This window comes from Anguilla rostrata, chromosome 2 (assembly GCF_018555375.3).
Source record: "Anguilla rostrata isolate EN2019 chromosome 2, ASM1855537v3, whole genome shotgun sequence".
NCBI classification, from domain to species: domain Eukaryota; kingdom Metazoa; phylum Chordata; class Actinopteri; order Anguilliformes; family Anguillidae; genus Anguilla; species Anguilla rostrata.
In genome coordinates this window covers 51,108,514-51,132,540 of record NC_057934.1, presented here as the reverse complement: position 1 = coordinate 51,132,540, position 24,027 = coordinate 51,108,514, and the positions used below count along the sequence as shown (strand labels likewise).

Sequence of the window (24,027 nt, the reverse complement as noted above, 5' to 3'; positions counted from 1 at the left end):
CGTGTTCTGAGGGCACAGGTGATGCCGTGAGATTAGAGGTATTAGTGGTAAACTCGCTGCGAGTTGCGCTGTTTGTCTTCTCTGTAAACCAGACGTTTCCAGTTTGTTTTTTTTACAGCTTGACTGCCATTCCTCCAATGTGAGGATGAAAGCGTGAAGTCATGCTCTGCTTCCCGGCGTCTGTTCCATATGATTTACTTTCACCTGCTCTATTGTTCTCACCATTGCAGATTGCCGGTGTGTAGTTGGAAAAAAGTTATCAGAATTCTCGTCTATCTGTTTTGAACTTGATGTGCTGAAGAGGGAGCAAAATGTTTTTTGGGAAAAAATAGTCACCTTGCCGAACCAGCGCGTCTCCGTCTGAGTGACAGCGTGTCGTCGTGACTGCTGTCCCAAAAGAAAGGGGATTGAGCGGTGAGCCTTTCTTTGAGCAGCAGCAGGTGTCAGGGACACCTACCGCCATTTGGGTTTGTGGCCACGTTGCTGCGGCGATCTGAGCATGCTTAGACCATGGCTGTCATGTTGTCTGTGTGTCGTGGACTGAATCTGAGTTGTCTGCTCTCGAAGCAGAGACCTGACTCTGGCTCTCTGTTTTCTGGCTCTGATTACTTTGGTGGCCTGGGCATCGTTTTGGACTGGTTTTGCAGGCATTGGATCAGTCATTGATGGCGCAGACAAGGAAATGGTTGTTGAAAGTGAAATTATTTACTCTTAAGGTCCTGTATCAGGATCTGTACCAGCCACCAAATAGTAGTTTTGGTGTTGTCTTGCAATGTTTTTGTTCTGGGTTGTGTCTGTTATATTATTTTTGCTATGACACTGCCTTGAGATGTAATCTCACGGTTGCTATTTTGCCATCTGTTGCTATAGTATTTTTCCTGTGCATCTTCTGCCTAATTGTAATGTTCTTGCTATGTTGTTGCGTCTCTTAACGTTCTTGTCACTGCTAACTTGACACAACAAAAATCACTCCCGGCTGTTGTTGTCTTCGATGAGGTAAGCACCGCTTCAGATATCTGGGGAGAACAACGAGCGTAAGTAACGTTAAGCTTCAGCTGGTAAAGGGAGCCGTCTTATAGGGTCCTTTCACACTTTGCCTTAATGCAGAAATATTACATGCGCTGGTGGGATTTTGCCTGAATGGCTCACGCTGACCTACATAACAACTTCAGCATTGTGTCGGATGCAGTGTTCTCTTCCAGGCAGAACAGTTGTATTTCAGGAAATAATTGGGGTTTTGAACCATATGATTAAATTTAATGGGTGAAGGCTGGTGACTGTGGTCGAGGCTCTGTGCGCTTGCTGAGGTGGTGTTGATTGCATAGAAATTGCAGAGTGGTGCTAAACCCCCCCCACCCCCCACCCCCCCCCACCCCCCCCCCCACCCTTCCGTCCACCTCCGGTCGTTCAGTGAAAGCTTTCATGGCAGTCATTTTCCCTGCGCTGCCGGTGAAGGAGTGCTGCTGACTGCAGCCCACTGGCGGTTTGTACCCGAGCAGCGCGGAAGGCACGCGGCGGCCCGCCGGGAGAGCCGCCGTCCTTCCCCACCGGGCCCGTCTCCACCAACGACCCAAAAAGGAAAGGGTGAGGAACGGGCGCTGGCGCATTCAGCAGGCCAGGCGGGCCGTCGGCACCTCGTGCGTCTTCTCGCTAAGACGAAGCGCGTAACGCGCTGTCGGACGTGTAACCGCGTCCGCGACTCGGAATTGCTGCGTTGTTATTGATAATAATGGTTGTTGTTCAATTATAGCCTTGCACAAGGAGAAACGGTACTTTCCCTCATCGGGTTGTTCTACCAGAGCCCCATATGAGCTTTCCTGCTGCATAGATCAGTGTGAATGTGAAGTACAACTTAATAGTCTGGAGCATCTGATTACTAAAGCATTGCTCCCAAGCTGACCATTAGCGTGATATGGCGAGTCGAGGCTATTGCATGTGGCAGTACATTACTAAGTATAAGAGCAAATGCGCAGGAGGCATTAACTTGGGGGAAAAAAATTGATTTTTTTTTTCTTTTCTTTTTTTTTCTCTCCCCTCACCCTCATTTCAAAGTCACACTTTAGCTTCATAGCCCAGGTGTGAAACGAGTTTTACCTCTGCAGAGATGATTTATTTATTTATTTTTTTGGTTGTTTTTGTTTTGTTGTGAAGAATATTATTTCAAAGAACGCACTGAAACGCTGGAAGCCTCTCCATGCTGTACTCCTGTCTGTCCTCGCTCGCTTTTTCACCTGGAATTCCTCCCTCTCTTACCTCCTCAAGTCCAGCCTAAATAATCTGAATGTTAAACAAAAACATGCGGAACAATCGTCCCCTCTCTGGAGAAAGGAGAGTGTGTGGTCGGGCCTCGCTGGAATGGGGGGGGCCGGGGGGGCGGTGTATAAATGGGGGTGTGTAGGTGCCAGCTGCCGCGGTGCAGGAAGGCACAGAGACGCTGCAGACATGGCAGACCTGCCAGTCCCCCGCTGCTCTTTATGCAAATGGAGTGTTCCAGTAAAACCATCAGAGCCGCCGGTGCAGAACAAACATGGTTTACATCGTGCCTCCCCGGCCGGAACAGTCCTCAAGCGCGGCTTCTGCTTTTCCGCCGGATTTGTAGGCCAGGGAGAAAATCAGCGACTCCTGCTCACGCGCGTGGTGTTTGGCCAGGACGGGCGTTCGCCGGCGCCCGGGAATCCAATCAGGGACGTGCTCTCTTCATGCATCGCGTATTTTAAAAATGCATTTTGTGGAATAACGTGGGCAAAATGGGCCCTTGAAGGGTTCTCCAGGGAGATGAAGTGGCTCATTTATTTCATTTGACATCTTCTCTGACGTTCAATTATTTCAGTTTTTGATTTCTTATATCAGTCAGAAATGACACGGCAGTCATCTCATTTTGTATCACATAAATTGTCAAGATTGTGCAAGTCATGCAAGTCTCTGGCCTATTGAAACAAAAAATGAAATTGGTAACCTAAGGGAATTGGCTATGGAGATCTCACACCTATATATACACATGCATGCAGGCATACTGTTTTACAGTGGCCATTTCAGTCTGCAGACTTGAACCGATCAAACATTTGTGGAACAGACAGAAGTGTCCGTGTGTGTGTGCGTGTTTGTGTGTGTTATTGAAATATAACTAAGTGTTTTTGTTTTTTTCCCCCCTCAATCTCAAAGGCATCTATGGACTGTGTTGGGGTTCGATTTAAAATGCAAAAATACATTTTAATATTTTGGAGAAAAGGCGGTAAATATTTGAAAATGAGCCCCTGCTGTAGTAGAGCTTAACACCCTGAAACGGGTATTCCCACCAAACCTTTTTCCCCTTTTCTGAGAAACATAATTACAGTAGCAGAGAGTTTTCTGTCTACAGAAGATTCGATACAAAGATCAGAAATTACTTAAATGTGGAGTCCATCAGTGCACTTTGCTTCTTGAAAGCGCACTTCCAAAGGAAAAAAGAAGTCATGAGATTTGTTATTGGCCTATGCCTATTTTGTTTAAGTGGGGAGATACCAGTTTTATTTATGTCTATGCCATGCCACCGTCTGTTTTATTTATAACAGGCCAAAGTCTGTTGTAGTTATTATGGGCCATTTTGTTATTTTTTTATTTATTTCTTTGTTTTTTTACACAGGTCTGTCTCAAATGATTTATAGGCTATAGCGTATTTATTTAGTCTACGAATTTGATTTGCAAAGCAAACGGTACCAATGTCATATTGTTCCATTGAACCCATTGTGTAGTTTAATGTTTTGCACCAGTTTGTCATGCTGAAAAGTATAATGAAATATTCTGTGGTGTGAATTTTTAGTGATTGTTGACTTTATTCCTGTATTCAAAATTGTATGGCTTAGCCTCCCACCACTGTACAACTTTGAACGTTGGCAGAACATGACTTCCCACTTGGCTTATTATAATTGCAGCAGACAGATCACAGGCAATAACTGCTTGTGTCATCCAAGCTCCATCCAAAGTTCATATGTGCATTCTAATATTGATTAATAAGAGACCTGATTTAGGTATGGTGCTCGTATCCTTTGCAATCATATACTTTTTGGTATTGATAAAAAAAATATGAATAAAAAGTGATACGATTTTGTTTTAAAATGAGTGTCTTCTGGAACCTATGTGAAAAGAGGGAGGGTCCAGTAACATTTTTGGGTCAATGTTTCCCATAGACTGTATCCAGGGTCCGGCTGAACTAGGCTTGCCTTGGCGTGCTACTGGTAGCTTATGCCTTAAAAACAAGCCCAGTTTCCTGTGAATGTGTGAACACCTGAATGTGTTCCCGGGGGAGAAAATGTGTTAACCCCCTAGTGTATAGTTTTATATGCAAACCACACAGTCATAAATTTGCTCTTACCTGTCTGTAATTAGAGCGACGTCCAGCCAAACAGCAGCGCTGTATGCTGTACCCTCAGCTGTAAGCAGCGAGCCTTGTGCAAACCTGTGCGTGTTGAGTTGTGCTCACTGAAGAGCAGAGAGTGAGCAGAAGAAGCGTGTCGGGGTTATTTTTAGCGACGAGCCACCTCCACTCTCCGGGCATTATTAGATGGAGAAAACATTAGCTGCTCCAGCGCTTTGCTCAGATTCACAGGTCAGAGAGTAAGGAGTTTGTTTTCTCCACACTCTAGAACTCAACTCCCCAATGAGCAAGCTGCGCCGCGGCCCCTCCCCCACCTCCCTCCATCACACACAGGAAAACACCCGCAGGTTTTAAACACCCGTTTGCTTCAGTCCAACATTAAGTCCCTTTTATTAGCTTCCAGAGTATTTTGATTAACAACAAAGAAGTGATTGAAATAGAAGAAAACGTCATTTCATTCCTTTATAGCAGACACATTTTCACCCCTTGTTCAGAATTCACATTTTTTCTTCAATGCCCTGCAAATCCCCATCTGAAATTATTTCATTTTCTCTGAGAGGTGAAAGGAGATTGTTTGCAGAGCCCCAGCAGAGTTCCCTTGCGATAAGAAAGGCCCCTTGTTGAATTTTTTCCATCTGTGTGAGAAGCAGACGCGCTTTCAGGGCACTGCCTGATCCTTAATGACATTGCCTTGCTCGAGGAGAACAGGGCATGAGGCATCTCTTCAGGAAAATTTATCATCAGAATGTCAAGCAGCACGTCTGACATCCGCCTGAGCGTTATTACAGCCGCATGTTGTTTAAAGTGTGGACGCATCAGCACGCCGTGGCTGAGGGAGCTTTGGTAGGATATTGAAAAGATTTGCAGGAAGCTAAAATTGGGCTGTAGGATGCGAAGGCTCTGTGACCGTTCTGCTGAAGGTTTCTCCAATTCCTCGTGGAAGCGGCACGTAAAATGAGTCATTTACGCAGCTGCACCTCCAGCAATTCAGTCCTTAATATCAATTTATCAAGGCTCACGAATCAAGAATGATACACATTAAGAAGGTTAATAACTCACTGTGACTTCCCAAGTTTGTATTCCAGTGTACACATCTTATGTGCTGCGTTTAATCTTGATAAATGTCATGTAAAGCTAATTTAGGTGAGCTGCCAGTTTTAATATGTTACCTGGATCAATTCATTAAAACAACAAAAAATTTAAATTTTTATTTGTGTGCAATGACAGTTCCATATTTGACCCTCAGATATCACAGTTAATCTCTGGCACAGCGTTTGCATTTTGTGTAAATGGCTCTGAGATACAGTGGCTAGCTGTCTGTAAGAAATGAGGGTAAAAAAGCAGGGAATGGCAGAAACCTCACTAGTTCAAGCTGGTCGTATGTCACATTGTGACAGCAGTGCTTTGTGAATGCCTCTGCTTCCTCTGGTAACACTGTACACAGGAAGGTCTTATCCTTCTAAATGGAAATAAGCTTTTCAACCTTTTATTTCAAGGTTTACAGCATCTCAAATTTGGGTAATTTGCATATTGGCAGAATCCTGCAATAGAGAGGGCAACACAAGGCTTTGATTATTTTGGAAATTTAAAAAAATATTTATTTATTTATTTAATTGTTCTTGAACTGGCTGCACACTTTGCGTGGTGAAATTGTTCATAACTATATGGATAATTAGCATTTACACATAACATATTTTATTTATCTATGTCTTTTAAAATTATATACGTGTGCCCTTTTATGACCGAGATTAATCGGTTCTGTTTCTGAAACACTTTTTTCACAAAGGAGTGTTGAAGAATTTTCATAAGCATCTCCAAAGCTACGCTTTTGGAATCATTCATTCCCGGGGGCTTGATGGTCAGCCTTGTTTCCATATTGGGGATGCTGTTATATGTCGGTCTGAGTAGAAGCAGTGTTACTCTATCGCTGGGCCTTCATTTCTCTCCCAAAATAGTTGCAACCCATTTATACTTATTACTGTCCATGACTGTAAATGTGTATTTTTTAATGTTGTAATTTCTGAAAATTATCCAGCTTATCATAATTTAGGGAACAAATTAAAATATTTTAACATGAATGTTTATGAAATTATGAACTGAGATTTAAGTTGGACTCATCTCTGTGTTCTCCTTTCAGACTTTGATTTCAGTGTGCCGGGTTCCATGAAGCTGCACAATCTGATCTCCAAGCTGAAGAAGTGGATCAAGATCCTGGAGGCCAAGACCAAGCAGCTGCCCAAGTTCTTCCTCATTGAGGAGAAGTGCCGCTTCCTCAGCAACTTCTCTGCCCAGACAGCGGAGGTGGAGATCCCCGGGGAGTTCCTGATGCCCAAGCCCACTCACTACTACATAAAGATCGCCAGGTACCACGTACATACCTTCTCTGTTCTGTGTGGGAATCAGTCTTATCTGGGGACGTGCGACTTGGCTGCTCATTGTACTCCTGAAACCTTCACAGTCTCTGCAGGGTGAATAATTCACTCTGTACAAGGACGTCGTTTCGAAAATTGAATTACTGTCATTTTAAACCAGATTTTCAGCTTTATAGCGGCTCGAATTAGCATAGTGTGACAAAAACCATTATTGGAAATCAGGTTAGAGGCGATGTGGGTCACGTGCCTCCAGAATGCAGCGTCGCAGTCAGCCTCTCGCTCTCACCGCCGCCCTGCAGGTTCATGCCCAGGGTGGAGATCGTTCAGAAGCACAACACGGCCGCCCGTCGCCTCTACATCCGCGGGCACAACGGGAAGATCTACCCGTACCTGGTGATGAACGACGCCTGCCTGACGGAGTCGCGGAGGGAGGAGCGCGTGCTGCAGCTGCTGCGCCTGCTCAACCCCTGCCTGGAGAAGAGGAAGGAGACCACCAAGAGGCACCTCTTCTTCACAGGTAAGGCCTAGAGACGGGGGAGACCACCAAGAGGCACCTCTTCTTCACAGGTAAAGCCCAGAGACAGGGGAGACCACCAAGAGGCACCTCTTCTTCACAGGCAAAGCCCAGAGACTGTTGAGGCCAGGTGGTCTGGCCCTGGGCTTCTCTCCCGCACCAAACCGGTTGCACTGAAGGAAGATAGCCTGCATCCTTTGTTGCTGTCTTTTTCTTTAAGCCTCTCTAGACTTTGTTTTAATCAAGAGATTAAAATTCAGGCACAAAGCAGAAGAAATATTGATTTGTTCATACATATTTAAGTGTTTGCGAAGGATGGAATGACCGATGTGTTTAGGGAAAGAAAAAAACAGAATCACTCAACCCACTCAGGACTAGAGTTGAGTGGCAGGGTTTAGGGTCATCAATAAAATGGAGCCCCGCTCTGGAGTGTTCAGAATAGGGAGCTTTGTTAAGCGTTCATGCGAGGGTGGCGCTTTTTGCAGTAGACCTCAGGTCTTCTCTACACTAATGGACTATTTGCATTTTTCCTTCCTAATAAAAGGATGGCTGAGAAAATGTAAAATTGAGGTCACAAAGTGTTTTAGTTTATCAGCATGGCAAGGGAAACAGCGGAAGCGCAAGTGAATAAGTCAGGGGAGCCGCTACCTGCAGGTGTGGGAAGGCCGCAGTGAATAAAGTAAGACGCGGGGTGGTGCCCAGGGGAGACAGGAAGAGAGATGAGATCTAAATTGTCTCCCCATGATAGACTTATCAGTATTGTAGCTCTGCCAGGTCAAAGTTCAAGGGCACCCTGCAAGGGAGTGATAGTTTGCCAAGACAGTCTAGCCAGTCCATTGCTCCGCTGCTTCACGTTCTCGGCTCACTGGCTGATTGCATTCGCTGACCTTTCCCCTTTCCCTTAGGATCTTAAGAGACAATGAGAGCATTTGTTTTTCCATCATTTAGTGCGTATTCAATCAACTTTGTCTGAACTGTGATTCATTATGCACGTTCCTAGTTTTTGTGTGCATTTAAAAAATGGAAGATCCAGGAGCAAGGTCATTTTCCCTATTAAATGCAGATGAAAATAAAATAACTCACGCTTTATTGATTTTAGATGTGTACATATGAGTGTACTGCTTTTGTCTGCCCAGCGATACTGTTTTATTCTCTGGCGTTCTCAACGCCTGCAGCGATGGCAGTTGTTATTTGCAGCTTAATTCCCACAAATTGTTAGTTTGGTTACCCACTAGCTGCTGGTAGAATACTGTGCCATTATATTTAACTGGAACCAAGCCTTAATTATCAGGCTTACTGAAGGCACACACATTTTATATACCTTCTATATACTTTTATTTTCCTGTTCCTCCCCAGCCAATGAGAGTTTTTGGAGTTTTGTCTGAAAGTAAACATGAATGTTGACCTGAATTACATCTGTAAGGTATAGAGCCAAAACTCATGGCTTGTTCAAATGGTCACATTTTTAAAATGACTTCCCTTACTAAAACCTTTTTGACATTGATCAGCATGGATACAAGACCTAGGAGGGATATCATGGATAATGTGCTTTCAACCACAGTGTAGTCCTTTTTCTCTTATTTGCATTGTTGTTTGGGGCCTTAAGAAAGCAATGTTTATTTGTGCACACCCCAAACATAAGCTGGTGTTGTTTGTGAAAGCTTTGTGGCTCCTGTGATGTTCAGACCCTCATTGGCCAATTTGATGAAATGTCAGGCTGACCCGTAGATCAGGGGCCCTTTGTACGTTCTGATGGAAATGTCAGGGCCCAATGGTCACACCTTCTGGCCCCTGAAAGGGGCTTCATTTCCTGAGAGATCAGAGGGCTGTGGAGAATGCAGCAGCTTTAGAATTAGCACATGGGCCCGTGTTGACTCAGTTTGATAGTCTTGGGCCCTGAAAGGCATTTTCCTCCCTCTCTCTCCTCTCCTTTTTTATTTCTTCTTTTTCTTTTTGCATACAGAAGTGATTGCCTCGCACAGATGTTCTGCCATTCGTTGTTTCTGGAAATGATTGGTTCATTTAAAGAAATAAAATGGGGATTTTGCATTCCTGTTTTGTTTGCACTCGGATGAAATGGTTAGGCATCTTTTGTGTACTGTGAGCATATGTAATATGTAAACATTTAGGCATGTTTTATTGTGGCTGCTTATATAGCAAGACTATTCCTTTTCAGAAGGAACCAATATGCATTTAAAAGGGAAAAACAGTCTGTTCAGTATAGATTTTTCTACTTCGCGTCAGATATTTAATTGGCGTCAGACTGAACAAGGATTTACCACTTTTATCGAGGAGATTAAAAAGGTGAACGAGTGGGTGGGTGCTAGGATTTTGGATGCTTTGTGCCCAGATGGGTGCTTTTTATTTATTGAGTTGTTTGCTTGTTGCCGTGGATCGGCTCCTTGGTGCCTGAAGCTGAGTGGCCCTGTGTGCCTGTGTGCCCTGCAGTGCCCAGAGTGGTGGCGGTGTCCCCTCAGATGCGTCTGGTTGAAGACAACCCCTCCTCCCTGTCGCTGGTGGAGATCTACAAGCAGCGCTGCGCCAAGAAGGGCATCGAGCACGACAACCCCATCTCGCGCTACTACGACCGGCTGGCCACCGTGCAGGCCCGGGGGACCCAGGCCAGCCATCAGGTGGGGCCCGCTGCCGTGCTGCAGCTCAGCCTGCCATTTTAAGGCTTCTCTTCAAGAGAGGCGCACAGGCTGTTGATCTTTAAGTGTACTTTACATCATCAAATATCTGTAAGAACCCTCACGTTAATCTACAATGTTAGGATAATAAGGTTTTCCACAATTCCTGTCAGATGGGACATTCCTTTTAGTAAAGGGGACTGAATCGGTTTCCCCCAGACTAACGAGAGGAGCTTTCTGTGCAGGTGTTGCGGGACATCCTGAAGGAGGTGCAGGGGAACATGGTGCCCCGCAGCATGCTGAAGGAGTGGGCCCTGCACACCTTCCCCAACGCCACCGACTACTGGACCTTCCGCAAGATGTTCACCATTCAGCTGGCTCTCATCGACCTGGCCGAGTTCATGCTGCACCTGAACCGCCTCAACCCCGAGATGCTGCAGATTGCCCAGGTAGAGAGAACTCCTGCCCCCGTCTCCTCACTCTCTCATCTAGGGGGGCTCTCACAATAGTGCCCCCCCCCCATCTTCTCACCCTCTCATTTATTTATCACAATAGTGCCCACCGCTTCTTATTTTATATTAGGTCAACTGTAAACTGTTACCTTGCAGTGTTAAGTGTCTAGGGAATTAAAGGGAGCCTGTGTATCCAGATGTGGGGAATGATTAGGTTCCCACTGTGATTTGACTTCTTCCAGTTTCTGCCCATTTTCTGTTTTTCATTTAGCTATGTTAAGGATATTTCATGAACTTCATGTATCTGGGAAACATTGATAGAGCTTGAGTCTTTTGCATTTGCATGTGTGTCCATTGGTGTTAAATAATTCATGTCACAAGAATAATGCTTCAATATCTGGATTGTGCAGGAAGCACTATATCCAAGCGCTGCTGTCCGTGTGTGATTTATATACTGCCACCGTTATAAGGATGTTTCATGGCAGACATTTTTGATTGCTCTCCAGCAACCTTAAAGGGCTCAATTAAAATTTGAATGGAACTGATAGTATCTGAAAGGATACAGTGGAACAATTGCCATGCTTTTGGGGGCAAGTGCTGCATTTAAAAGTTATTATTCAAAATGATTGTGTCAAACAAATGCTGTTCCTGTGATCCTAATCTGGCTTTACTGACAGGGATTACTGTGGAGAGCAGTGGGCAGCTGGGCTGTGGCTTTAAACCCTTCTCTGCCTGTTCCACTCTGAAGATCCCATTAGCCACAGGCAGATTACAGCGAGAGGCAGGGAAAACTCACTGCTGTGTATTTACACATCAAAAATTACACAATTTCTCTGAAATATCCTATTTGTTGTTTTTTTTCTCTCCTCCCCCGAGGTCATCATTGTTTTTCCTTTTCCTCCTCAGAAACGTTATCTTGCTCTTTTTACACAAATTTTCTGTTTCACGCTTCGCATTACACTATACTTATGTGTTTCGAAAATGCGTAAAAATTGTTTACTGCTGGTTTGTCAATTCTGTAGTCGAAAAGATAAAATGTTAATTTTCAAGGGAACGCAATCTGACAATTATTGATGTTTGCCACTCTGTGAAGACAGACTGATTCATTTGGATTTATTTTTGTCTAGTGAATGTTGCAGCAATACACTCCCAATTGGAGGTCTTGTTTTGATGCAGGTTGCATAAATTTAAGTCCATCTTCAGTAATTGGGCAGTATTTCCGCATGTACTGTGGCATTTTTATAGTTTATAGACATGAAAAAATCACCATGATTTTTCTCAAAAAATATTAATGATCAGCTTCATAGGCAAGGACATTTTAATAATTGCCATGATGAGTGTAGCCAGCCAGCTCGCTGATGAAAGTACCCATAGTCACATTTTACACAGACGACAAGATGAACGATTACAGCTATAATCGTAATGTAGGCAGCCGGCTTGCATTTGTGGCATAGAAAATTGTTACTTCAATATGTGTGTAAAATAGGAGCTTTTGTGATGGTAAATGTACACTACAGTGCTATATTCCCCCAAGTGCCTAGAGTACAAATTGAAAATATTGATTCTATTCATTTTTCTTTGGTTCCCTTTTTTTGTTGTTGTTATGCATCCAGAAGAGTGGACAATTACGTCCATGAAAGCATCTCAGATATACCGTATGTGCTCCTGTCCATAAAGTTGCGGATGATCTCTATAGCATGTATATGAAGTAATGTAATCAAGCGGCCAGTGCAAAAGTCTTTTTCTCCATTATCAGAACATTTCTCCGGTTTCAGGATGGACTGTATTTCTACAGGTGCACCTCCCTTGGGATAGAGTGTGACATCGTGGTTTTGCTGGAATGAGACGAAGGGCAGATCTTTTGCCTTTAACATTCATGGCACTGCCTTCAATCTGGAACATGCAGGGAGCTTATCTGAGCCTCCTTGGGTATCGGCTAACCCTGGAAGCTGAAGGCCATCTTTCAGCAAAAAAAAAAAAAGGAATTAAATGTATTTCTATAAATCTGTCAGGACTGCGCCCCTTCCTCAAATAACACCTTATCTCCTCTGAATTGCTGTACTCACCCATAGCTTTTTACACATGAATGCAGACGAGGCCAAGGGATGTGCTTGCATCTCTCTTGGCTGGCTAGGAAATAGAGGAGTTTAGGATTATGTCTGTTAGGGTTAGGGCAGTTAGCATTTTCAGTTGTTTTGTGGGCCATCGATCAGTTTAAATGTGATTTTGTTGAAACCCCCACCACCCCTGGTCAGAGTATGTCTACAAGCAAGGTCGTGAATGTGCTGTGTTTTGTTTTTTCAGGACACCGGCAAGCTCAATGTTTCGTACTTCCGCTTTGACATCAACGACGCCACTGGTGACCTGGATGCTAACCGGCCTGTTCCCTTCCGCCTGACGCCCAACATTTCTGAGTTCCTGACCACCATCGGGGTGTCGGGCCCCCTCACCGCCTCCATGATTGCAGTCGCACGCTGTTTTGCTCAGCCCAACTTCAAGGTACGATGTGTCCGATTTGTCATCCTATTAATCCCACGGCCTAAAAGTCACGTGTGATATTTGCAGTTAACACGATAACAATATATACATTTTTAAAAATTCAAAATTCTGAATCATACCTTGGATTATATGAAACTAGACACCCAAAATATATAAAGTGATTAGCATGAAATAATATATTTTCTCACAAAATAAAACATTTCAATGTCTTCTTTCAACTTAATTTTCAGTTCAAATTTTCTTCAAATTTCTAAACACTCTCCAATGAATTTATAACAAACTTTTCTCAACGTTAGTTATAATAGACTACAGCGTGGCCAAACAGTATATTTAAAATTGTACTTGATACCGGTTAGCTATCAGGTCAGCTTGAGAAGTTTGACCTGTTGTATTTTACTATGGTTAGCTGTCTGGATGCTGTGCTTAAAATGGTATGTCATTTAGTAATGAATGGATATACTGTTTTTAGTTGTTGAGTGTTGTTAATAACTACAGCAGCTCGCTTGTTTCAGTTACAAGACAACTATGAACTGTCATCTGTTTTTTTTATTTGACGTTACAGCTGAATTCCTTTATTGGTTTTACCGTTATTGGGAGTCAGCCAGCTAACATTTAATTACTCTGGCTAGCTAGTTAGCTAGCGCTAGTTTCAGTTGGAACGTTTCTTACTCGCCTGCCACGCTAAGATAAGTAAATTCACTGTCAAAGAGAACATTCCCAGGTTTCGGTTTTACTCCAGCACTGCATTAAGTAAATGTTCCACCACAAAAGTACCACAACCTTTTTAAAAAAATTTTTTTTTAACAAAACACTTCACAACAATATCTATAGTATTGCAAAATCCGTATCGTGGCACAGTATCAAACCGATTGTTCACATCAATACCTGTATACCACCCTCCCCTTCTTCCAGCATAGGCTGATCGTGCATTCCCTGAAGAGCACTGTCAGCTTAGCAATGATACTGATTTTACAGTGATAAATAAAGTATAGCTCTTGGCCAGTGGCAAGATTTATAAATTATACACTTAACGAGAGCAGAATCAGTATTTTATTAGGGTGTGACTACCTCCCCACTCCTTTCACCCGCTAGTTTGTCTTAACGAGAGGGATACGAGAAGAGCCAGAACACCAAACCTTATACTGTGCAACTAAAACTATTTTTAGAGCAACACACAGTTGCTGTACCTACTGTATGAAAATGGGGCAAAACATACATTCAGTTAAATTAATGACTTAATAGGCACCCTGATATTGGCAGGGTATGCACAGCATTGCTCTACACAATTGTCATAAATTCAAAATGCATTCATTAAATACAGTAAAGAATAGAATTATACCTGTAGGTGTTCTGCATAAAAGTGGAAGGCATTAGGTTATAAAATTAAGAGCTCAACTATTTTCGTAACTGTACAGCAAAAATACAGGACTGAATATTACTTTGACAAAATACTCCTTTTGCAACTTCATTGCTTAATTACAATGGTTGGTTTATATATGAATTGCATTGCTTTGTTTGCTGTTTTCAAGGCAGAGGTGAGTTAATTTTATCTTCTTTTTCAATAAACAGATAAAGAGTGGGGCGATCTAAAATACGGCAGAAAAACAAGTCAGCCCGGGGACTGTGGGAAGATTGTTTAAATAAACCAACACTAGTACACACTGGTCACATAATAACAGTGCAGCGAGCAGTACACGGAACTTCCCCTTGAGTCAGAGCCAAATTGAGCAAATTCTTTGGGAGGTGAAAATGAAATGGGCGTTGAGGACGAAACAAAGGAAGAGGGAAATAGCAGTCATTACGGAAGTGGCAGGGCAATGCCCTGGGCCTCTCTGCTGCCTGGGGCACCGGGAGGATGTGGTGGCGACTCCTCCGTACCTCCCACAGTCCCCGGGGACGGCCGAGAACAAACAGCCGCTCAGCCGGAGCTCGGCTGACACTGGGATATTTTTACCCTCTGTCACAATAACTGCGGTTCAGACGCTCAGCGCATCGACTTTCAGATTGAAGGTTTTTTGACTTTTCTCGGTTGGAGTAAATTTAAAGATAGAGTTCTGAACATTTAAGGGTGAGCTCGTTTGGGCGCGTGATTTTTCCAGGGTGACTGAAATTGTGCTCATATTTGTCCCTACTGAAATTTGAGTTTGTATGCTGTGCTCACAAGATCATGTTTTTATTTATTTGCCGAATCGCAATTTTGAGCCGTTCACATGGTAACGATGCTCTCTATAAATGCAAAGGGCACTCAGTCTTTTTCTGTCAGGCATCGCTCCGTTGCCCCCTGCAGTCCCCCAGATCAGCTGCCAGGCGGGAGGACCGCAGGCCTGACTCACTAGTGCACGGCGTGGTGGGGGTAAACCCCGCTGTGCCGAACCCCTCCCACTCTGGGTCACGCTGTGCTGCCCGTGTTCTGGTTAACAGTTAATGCCAGCGTGGTTAAAAAAACTTTCAGCACACCTGCAGTTTGGCTAGGCGGGTCAGTCTGAGGGGTAAGGCAGTTTGTCAGAACACTGGCCAAAGTCTGGACTGTAGGGTGTGTCACTGCAATGCGGACTAGTGCTTAGCCTGAATACACTTACCCTGAATAGTCCATAGGCTCAGTGTTTTTTCCTCCATACTTCCTCTGGCAGTCGTCTCCCCCGCCCCCCCACCCCCCAATGAATAGACCATACAGTGCTAAGGCATAGTGTTTGTCACACAGCTGTTCATATTTCATGCTTACATTCCAATTATACAAAGCAGCTTTATTCAGTTGCCATTTTCAAACGTAAAGCAGTATTAACTGAAAAAAGTGGATTTCTCCTACTTTACTATAATAAATGTACAAAAATCTCAACTCTCAAGTTGAGACCCGAGACCCAAATTGGTTCTAAGTGATGGTTCCTTCCTCTTAATAATGAAATGCATGGCAAAGTGGCATGACTGCAGCGCCGGTGAATCAGGGTAATCAAGCAGTGCACTTCAATGTAGACGGCCCACTCAGAGAGGTGCTTGATTGGTTTAGTGCAATCTCAACCCTATCAGCTGAAAACTGTTAACACTGTTCGCAGAGGGCATTTATCAAGGAAGTGCAATAAATGTGGGAAAAATTAATATCTTCTGTGATCACGGGAGTTTGGAATGAGAATGGGCTCCTCATAACGGTTCACTGCATTTCATTTAAGTTGCTGCTCAGAGTTAACCTGCACTGACAGCTGCTGACCTGAGCTTCCCTAGTACCTGTCTCAATGGTCTCAGTTTGACACCTGCCTCTCCCAACAACTTTTCTCCCAACAACGAGTTGGGATCAGTGCTCTGCGCAAGTGATTGGCTAAAATTACATCATGGGACTTTGGTGAAATGTAGGAATATGAAGTACTGGAATTGAACAAAGCATGAATAAAAAACATCAGGTCATTTAAGGAAAAATACAGTATTTTAAGAAAAATCAGTCAGCAGACTTCTAGCTGCTTGTAGGCACCTCATTCAACAAACTCATATTGAACTGTAGCATGACACCTGTTCCACTACAGATGGGCTATTTATAAGTGAGGGAGAAAATGTTTTCCTGGACTGTTGTCAAGCTAACAGGCATCAGCAGAGAGCAGTTAATGACTCGTCTACCTCCCACGCATGCCTGGCCCGTCCTCTCTTGTTTATCAACATGCTAGAAGAGTGATGTGTCCAGTTTTCCACCTTCTCCATTTGGCATACAATGCTGGAATACGAAATGTCAAAGACAGAAGCTGTGACATGTAGTATGTTCTGTTTAACGTGTGCTGCACCATTTAGACACGAATGCCTTAATAAGACAGGAACAAATGTCAAAACTGACAATGAAGCTCCTAAAGTTAGTGTAATTAATGGGGAATCAATGTCAGTGAAAATGCATTTCAGATTAATCTGGCCATTGTTATTGGACTGTGGTATTGTATAGACTGTGATATCTAGATGTGTGTACCTGTATCTGCCCTACTTCAGTAGCATGGCTAAGTTGGTTGAATTAGATTTGTGTGACGTCTAGACTAGGAGTGAAACCGGAATCTGTTATTGATTTGTTTTGTCTAAATTTGTTTTTTCTCCTCCAAAGCTCACAAAACGCTCATTAAAACATGTTTCATGTCGAAGCTGAGGGGGAGAGAGACAGCAGGGTTTGCTCCCAGTGTTAGGGGGTTGGTGGCTGTTGCCGTGGCTCTGCTCCCCTGATCACGCTCCTCTCACCCCGGTGTCCCCCCAGGTGGATGGGATCCTGAAGGCGGTGCTGCGGGACGAGATCATCGCCTGGCACAAGAAGACCCAGGAGGACACCTCCATGCCGCTGTCCCCGGCCGGGCAGCCCGAGAACATGGACAGCCAGCAGCTGGTCTCCCTGGTCCAGAAGGCCGTCACAGCCATCATGACCCGGCTGCACAGCCTGGCCCAGTTCGAGGGCGGCGAGAGCAAGGTCAACACGCTGGTGGCCGCCGCCAACAGCCTGGATAACCTGTGCCGCATGGACCCCGCCTGGCACCCTTGGCTCTGAGAGAAGGGCGTGTCTGGGCACGTGTACCACATCAAGACCTAAGCGCACAGGGTTTCCACATTCACGTGTATGATTTTTAGACATTTTCTCCCCCTGTTGGCAGTGCCCCCCCCCCCCGCGTTGAGGTATTGAAACCTCAGAAATTAAACTCACCTTGAACTTAAGTTTGTGACAATGAGCCTCAGTGCTGCAGCTGAACTATTCATTGTCCTGAGTCCAGGAGTCGGCGGAGGGAAATGATTTTGTGACCCGCTGTCGCACGCTGATGAATTGAGTGCCGCGTGAGCCTTTTCCCACCCATCTAGTTTCCTTGCGCGTGAACCCTCCGTGAAAAGGGAGCGTCGAAGGGGCCAGTGCGGGAGGACATTTCTTATTTTCTCTCGCCCGAGATCCCATGCTGCGATTTCAATTGTTGAATCAACAGGAGAGCCCAAACATTGTGCGTTTCCCATGTCTCCTGATGCCACTGCTCCCTCATTGAATCACAAAAGGGCTCGGCTTCATTCATCTCTGGAGAAAAGGCTGAGCCGGTTACTCATGAATTACAGACGGCTGGCATTGTTGTTTGTCACACTGTATAGTTTTTGTATTTAGTTATTTAAAGAAGGCAGTTGGGGCAGTGGTAATTTTTTATTTCAATATATATGTATTCTGCCCCTGCACCCTACAAATAACTGATGTGGATCTGCTGTTTAGTTTAACCTGCCTGCAAGTTTTATTTTATGTTTTTAAAGGTAACCTATGATCATGTCTCTTATAGTTATCTTAAATCATACAAATCGTGGTCAGAGAAAAAAGTCCTGTTTTTCCACTTCATTAGATTTGTATTCAGACTGATTGTGATTTTCATCTCGCTTATCTTTATTAAATATACGCATAATTATTTTTGACCCCAGAAGTACAGAGCTCGCAATGATGTATGTTTGTGGCGAGCACAGATTTCAGAAACGGATTTATGTTGTCATTTCTACAATGAAATGTTTAGTGGAGACTATGTATTAATAAAAAAGGTGTGTTCATAATCCTTGACACTGAAATGCTGTGACCATTTTTGTATACGTATTCAACTATTTTGTAATGTACTGTACCTTTAGATTTCTGGAGTTACCTCTGCTTTGTAAATATGCATTTTGTTTAATTAAAATGCTGTTTTGGTAACTTGTTTGTTGTCTTAAATTAAAAAAATTTTAGCGGGAAAAATTACCGTAACATTTTTTAAAGCCCTGCCATAATCCACTCCTTCCATGTTTTTACCCCCTGTGAATTTTTTAAAGAATTTCATCTTTTTCCCCATCTCAACTGGAGTGTTAAATTAAATAAAATATTGCTCTGGTAATACAGCGCGGTTAGCATGTGGTTCCCAGCAGCAGTCCAGTTTAATGTGGACTCGAGGTGTACACAGGCAAGATGGCTTCTCAAGGGGAAATGACCTTGGCAGTTTTGGCCCTGTCTTTCGTCTATGGTAGAATGAGGCTGCTGGGAGCCTGGAGTCACACTCACCCTCCCATGACTGTGATTAATCCCTGTCAGCGAATGTCAGTGTGTGCTGACCTACATTGAGTTACAGTGTCAGCAGTGCCTCCCAGCTCCCGAACCCCTGCTCTGATGGTCTACGCGCCCGTATCCAGCGCTCCCTCTCCCTTTCTGCTCGGGCAGAAGCACGCGCGCGGCGCGAGAGACAAAGGCAGGGCGGAGGAAGCGTTAATAAGAGCGTGCAGAATGCGCGCGGCATTGCTTCCACCTGAGACCTGGCTGCCCTTAATGTACGGCGCACGTGACGCGCTCTCCTGCTGGGAGCCGATTGGAAGCAGATGGACAAGTGGCCCGCATGTATTAACTTGTGAATAAGGAATGCGATGCGGAGCGAGGTGCGGTGACTCTGGCGCTCTGCTATTCCCCGGTCTCTTGATGTCCCTGCCTGACAGCTGGGAGATGAGCTGTTGACTGATGCGGCCCAGCAGGAGGATTGGAGTGCGCTCCTGCCAGAGACACGGCCAGTAATTGAATTGGGAACCCGGAGCCAGGGAGAACTGGAGAATCCCGCTCTCCACGGAGCTCGTGCTGCATGTCTGCCAATCTGAATAAGGGGTGGCAGCACTCTGGTTTGGAGATCAAAATCAAGTGTGTTTCTGTTGATTTCAATGCATTACACCCTGGCTTTCTTTAATGAAGCTGTGGAGGAAGAGACATGAGACAAACTTGCGTACTGTGTATTAGAACTTGCACTGAATTGACTGCTACACTCGGCTTTTCAACCTGCTGAGCCCTGTTTTCTCTCTCAGTGTGTGTGTGTGTGTGTGTGGAAGTGGGATTGAATCAGACGAATAAAATGTGCCATGGTGTGATGACTGATGAGCCATGAGCGGTGAGGATGATTCAGGGATGAAGGTAACACATCTGCGGAGAGGCACAATTGTAAATCTCATCTTTGGGGAAAAAAAATCTTATTACCAACCATAAGATTGGTTACTAAAGGCTCATTAATTTTCCTCTTGTCATTCAGAAAGCTGGCCATCTTTGCTACCAGTCTCTTATCTAGGATGTTCCATGTCTCAAAATAATGGTGTACCACTACTAGGAGATTCATATGTCATAGAACGCAAGTTATAGTCCCCGCAGGCTGGGAAGAGGGGGAAACGTGGACACATCACACGAGCCAAATAAACCACTAAATGTGTATATTCTGTGATGTAATCTGTGCTGGCTACTCTGCTCCCTGTAATATGAATCAATATAGCAGTTTTTGGTCTGACTGTCAAGCATCAATGTCACAGTTTGCTGCAGTGACCATTTTACTTATTTGTATTTTGCTCTTGCCTCCTGTCTTGTGTGAAAGTTTCACTTAGATTTGTCTATCCAGCAGTAACAGTGCCTTTCATCTCCTTTGTGCTCCTTTGTGTGCCTGCATTGGTATTCTTTTGGTGGAATTCTCCAGCTCTCCCGGGTCCTCAGACTGTTAGGTATCTCATTCTAATGGGATGCAGAGGGCTGTGGCTACTTCGCTCACCCAAACTGCATCCTCTCATGTTCAGTTGTCTTATCTGTCTTTTTAACCACCACAATCCCTGCCATTTCAAATGGTTTTGTCTATAGCCAGATGCCATCCCAAAACATCTGGGTAGTGATATATTTGTGGCCTGGATGTTCCTGTCCCATTTTGAGGTGGCCTTCAGATGTCTGCCATCCAACCGGTCCCTCCCCGTGTATTATCCACCATGCTACCTGGTCTGTAGGCAGTACACCCTGGTAAACTGGTGCAGTATCTGGTCTTGTGTTTTTCCAAGACTGCTTGCCTCTGCAGATAGTATAGGGGGTCTGCGCTTGGGTCTATCTTGCAGTCTGAAGGTTTCTCAATTTTCATAGTGATGGAAAAACCCTGTGCATTGAAAAATGTAGTAATATTATTCTCGTGATCCATATTGCAACGCCATCTCTTGAATTACACATGGAATTCAGTTATAAACTATTTAGTTCTATGGTGAGCTACATGCATGGTATGGTGGCTTTAATGCAACCCATGCCATGCCAGCACATATTTCATTTGATGGAGTAAGGCCCTGATGGTCAAACCCTGACTGAAATATAGCAAAGTGAACAGAATCACCTGTGTACGTATGTTTGCATCCAACCGCAGATATGTCAGTATGATTATGATGAAGATCAGATGAAACTGACCACAGGTGCATGTACTGTAATAACCATTCTCTCAGTATATTGTGGGAAAGGTGTTTGTTTGCTATGATAGGAGATAGTAGATCCAATCTCTGGTAATACAATTCAAAGTATCTGCCACACTCGCATTTGCAAGATAAAGGCTGACTTTGTTTCTGCACTTCACTATGGCAATAAAAGGGTAAGATGATTTTGGTTTATGAATGTCATGGTCTTATGATGGATAGAGACAATAAGCTAGTGCAGTGCTGGAAAGTTCCTGGCCCTGGAAAGCTGTCGCTGAATTTGTCGTTATTTAGCACTTCAATCATCAATTGAAGCAGTCGATTGCACTTATCTCACCTCATCTGTTACTTTGTTCTGAACTAGTTGTAGTATTTTTATGCTTAAAATAATGAACTTTTAGCATTGTGTGCTTGTCGGATTTGTTTATGGTATTTTTTCTGTTAATTTGTCATTGTGCTGTCCCAAGTCTTGTGGACATCATCTTGTGGAGAATTTGATCATCTGCAGGAAGATGCCCAGCTTTTAATGTTGCTGCTCTGTACTCATGGCCAATTACTGATCAGCCACAGATATCATCATTTTTTAAAGAGAGATAGCCAGCCCTTTTCCCATTGTCACACCCAGCAGGTTCCCTTAAACACAGATTGTTGTATTTTACCGAAAAGGCTTTACTAAATCTACAAAATGCATCACAATGGGGCAGCGCATGTCAGGGACGCTTGGGGGAGAGGCCTGCAGGCCTGTCTTTCCATTCTGGCTGGTTCAATGACATCCGCAGTAATGGGGTAGATCCATTAGTACAGCCTCAAATACAGCGCAGCTCCATCACCTGATGAAATATTATTATGACTATCTAACAAATATGTATTTCAGAAAGGAATCCTCGGGATGTGGCAGTGAGTATTAATCTGAATCCACAGGCTTTGTTTCCATTGAATTAGTTAAGAGGAAATCTGGTTGCAGAAAGTAATATTTGTTCTGGCTATTCAGACTTTAAGTGTGCCTTCTTTCTTGGAGATGTAATGCACATTTTCCTTACCATTCCAGAGGCTAAATTTAAAATGTTTACTGGCAGTTTACTTCCATATTGGACCATAGAAAAATGGTTTCTCCAAGGGTACATGTGCAGTCCTCAGCTATAATTTAATATAAACATCTGCCCCTTTTTTATTCAACAACAAAATAATTTTGCAAAAGTACTCACCACCCTAGAGTCAAAACTTTGCCTTTGCAGCAATTAGAGCTCTGAGTCTTCCAGTGTATGCCTGTATGCCCTTTACTCCATTCCAACTTGCCCCAGCTCTATCAAGTTAAATAGAGAGCACTGATGGACAGGCATTTTAGGACATACCACAGATTCTAAGTTTGGGCTTTGGCTTGGGGATTCCAGAATTCTAAAAATCTTGGTTTTAAGCCATTCTTTTGTAGTTTCACCATGTACTTTGGGTCTTAGTCCTGTTGGGACATAAATCTTCAACCTAAACGCTAATCTATTACAGACTGAAACAAGTCCTCTGCAAGGATTAGCCTGTATTTGGCTACATCCATCGTACCCTTAATAGCAAAAAGCTTCCCTGTCCCTTCTGCTGAAAAGCAGCCTGATAGAATTGTGCTGCCACCACCAAGCCTGATCGTATGTATTACCTGGGGGTAGAGCTGCATTTGGTTTGTGTGAAGCATAGCACTTTACTTTCAGGACAAAAAGCTCAACTTTTGTGTCATCAGACCCAAAATCTTCTAGAAGGTCACAGGATCGAGTAGGTTCTGGCAAACGGCTTTTGGCAAACTACAGGCCTGACTTAATGTTGGTCTTTCCCAGCACTGCCTTCTGTCCAGCGACTCTCCCAAAGAGGCCAAATCTGTGAAGTGCTGGAGAGAGGGTTGATCTCTGCACCGTGTCTCCCATTCGGCTCTCTGACACTCTGTCAGTACTTTAGCCGGCCTTTTGGCCACCTCTCTGACAATTTCCCTTCTCATCTGGTTGCTCAGTTTTGGTAGGACGGCATGGTCTTTGCATCATCTGGGTTGTGCCATATTTTTTTAAATGGCGTTGACAGTGCTCCTAGGAAGCAATGTTTTGCCAATCTGTAACCTTAGCCAGCATTTTGCCGAACTTCATCTCAAAGTTCTACAGGCTGTTCCTTGGCCTTCATGACAGGATGGCTGTTCTGAGTGGTAAAGGCTAGTTTAAATATATTTATTGTTTTTGTTAGTTTTATTATTATTATTATTAGGGGTCCTACGTAGTAGTTTTTGGCAAAACCTATGAAAAGTTTCTTCTAATAAACCGTAAGTCCGATTGTTCCGAAATTGCCCATGTACATGTATGGTGTATGCCTCCCTATAGGGTGTTAACAGCTAAGAGATCCATTTCAAGATGGCAGAGAAACTGATATTTAAACAAAACAAAATTTGGATACAAATCACAAGAGCTTATAACTTTTTACCACAATAATCTAGGGACCTGCAACGGACTGGGCATGAAGAAGGCACTACCATGTTGTACCATGTCGAAGCAGTTGCAGATATCTCAAAAAACATGGAAATTACAGGCATTTGAAATTTTGGCGGGAAGCTAATGCTAATATAATGCTTTAAAACTCATCTTCTCATGAACGCTTTACCTGATTCCGTCACCATCACACATGTGTACTCTTGGGTATTCTCTCCATCAAGGGTGATAAGGAAAAGTTGTTTCGTTAAAAATTGTGTGATTTGTAGTGTGACAAAGTTAGCACTTTATTCTAATGCACATTCATGTTTCAAAGTAATGTTTCTCATGAACCGGAAGTTGGATCGTCTCATGCACAGGTATGTAGATTGTCCAAAATCCTGAAATCTATGCCGCTAGGACTCTTTTCTCCTTCGCCTAGTATTCACCCAGCTTGGACATGTTCGTAGGGCCCCACATTGCTGCTTGCAGCTATATTGAAACTTGACATCATGAAAAACAAAGTCACTGTATGTAAGATCATCTTTAAATTAGTTTAGATTGTGATAGCCATGATTATTACATATATGGATATA

General features: G+C 43.8%; 1 protein-coding gene across 3 annotated transcripts in view; it reads left to right on the top strand.

Moving 5' to 3' along the window:
• Nucleotides 1–18,480, top strand: part of trrap (transformation/transcription domain-associated protein) — a 98,016-nt gene extending 79,536 nt beyond the window's left edge. For all 3 annotated transcript variants that reach the window (XM_064322899.1, XM_064322897.1, XM_064322898.1), the window contains 6 exons: nucleotides 6,492–6,717; nucleotides 7,026–7,243; nucleotides 9,689–9,873; nucleotides 10,116–10,319; nucleotides 12,627–12,821; nucleotides 17,038–18,480. In XM_064322899.1, the coding sequence (XP_064178969.1) occupies nucleotides 6,492–6,717; nucleotides 7,026–7,243; nucleotides 9,689–9,873; nucleotides 10,116–10,319; nucleotides 12,627–12,821; nucleotides 17,038–17,322 (1,313 nt within the window). In that variant the 3' untranslated portion in view covers nucleotides 17,323–18,480. The remainder of the gene's footprint in view (nucleotides 1–6,491; nucleotides 6,718–7,025; nucleotides 7,244–9,688; nucleotides 9,874–10,115; nucleotides 10,320–12,626; nucleotides 12,822–17,037) is intronic.
• Nucleotides 18,481–24,027: the final 5,547 nt, after the last annotated feature.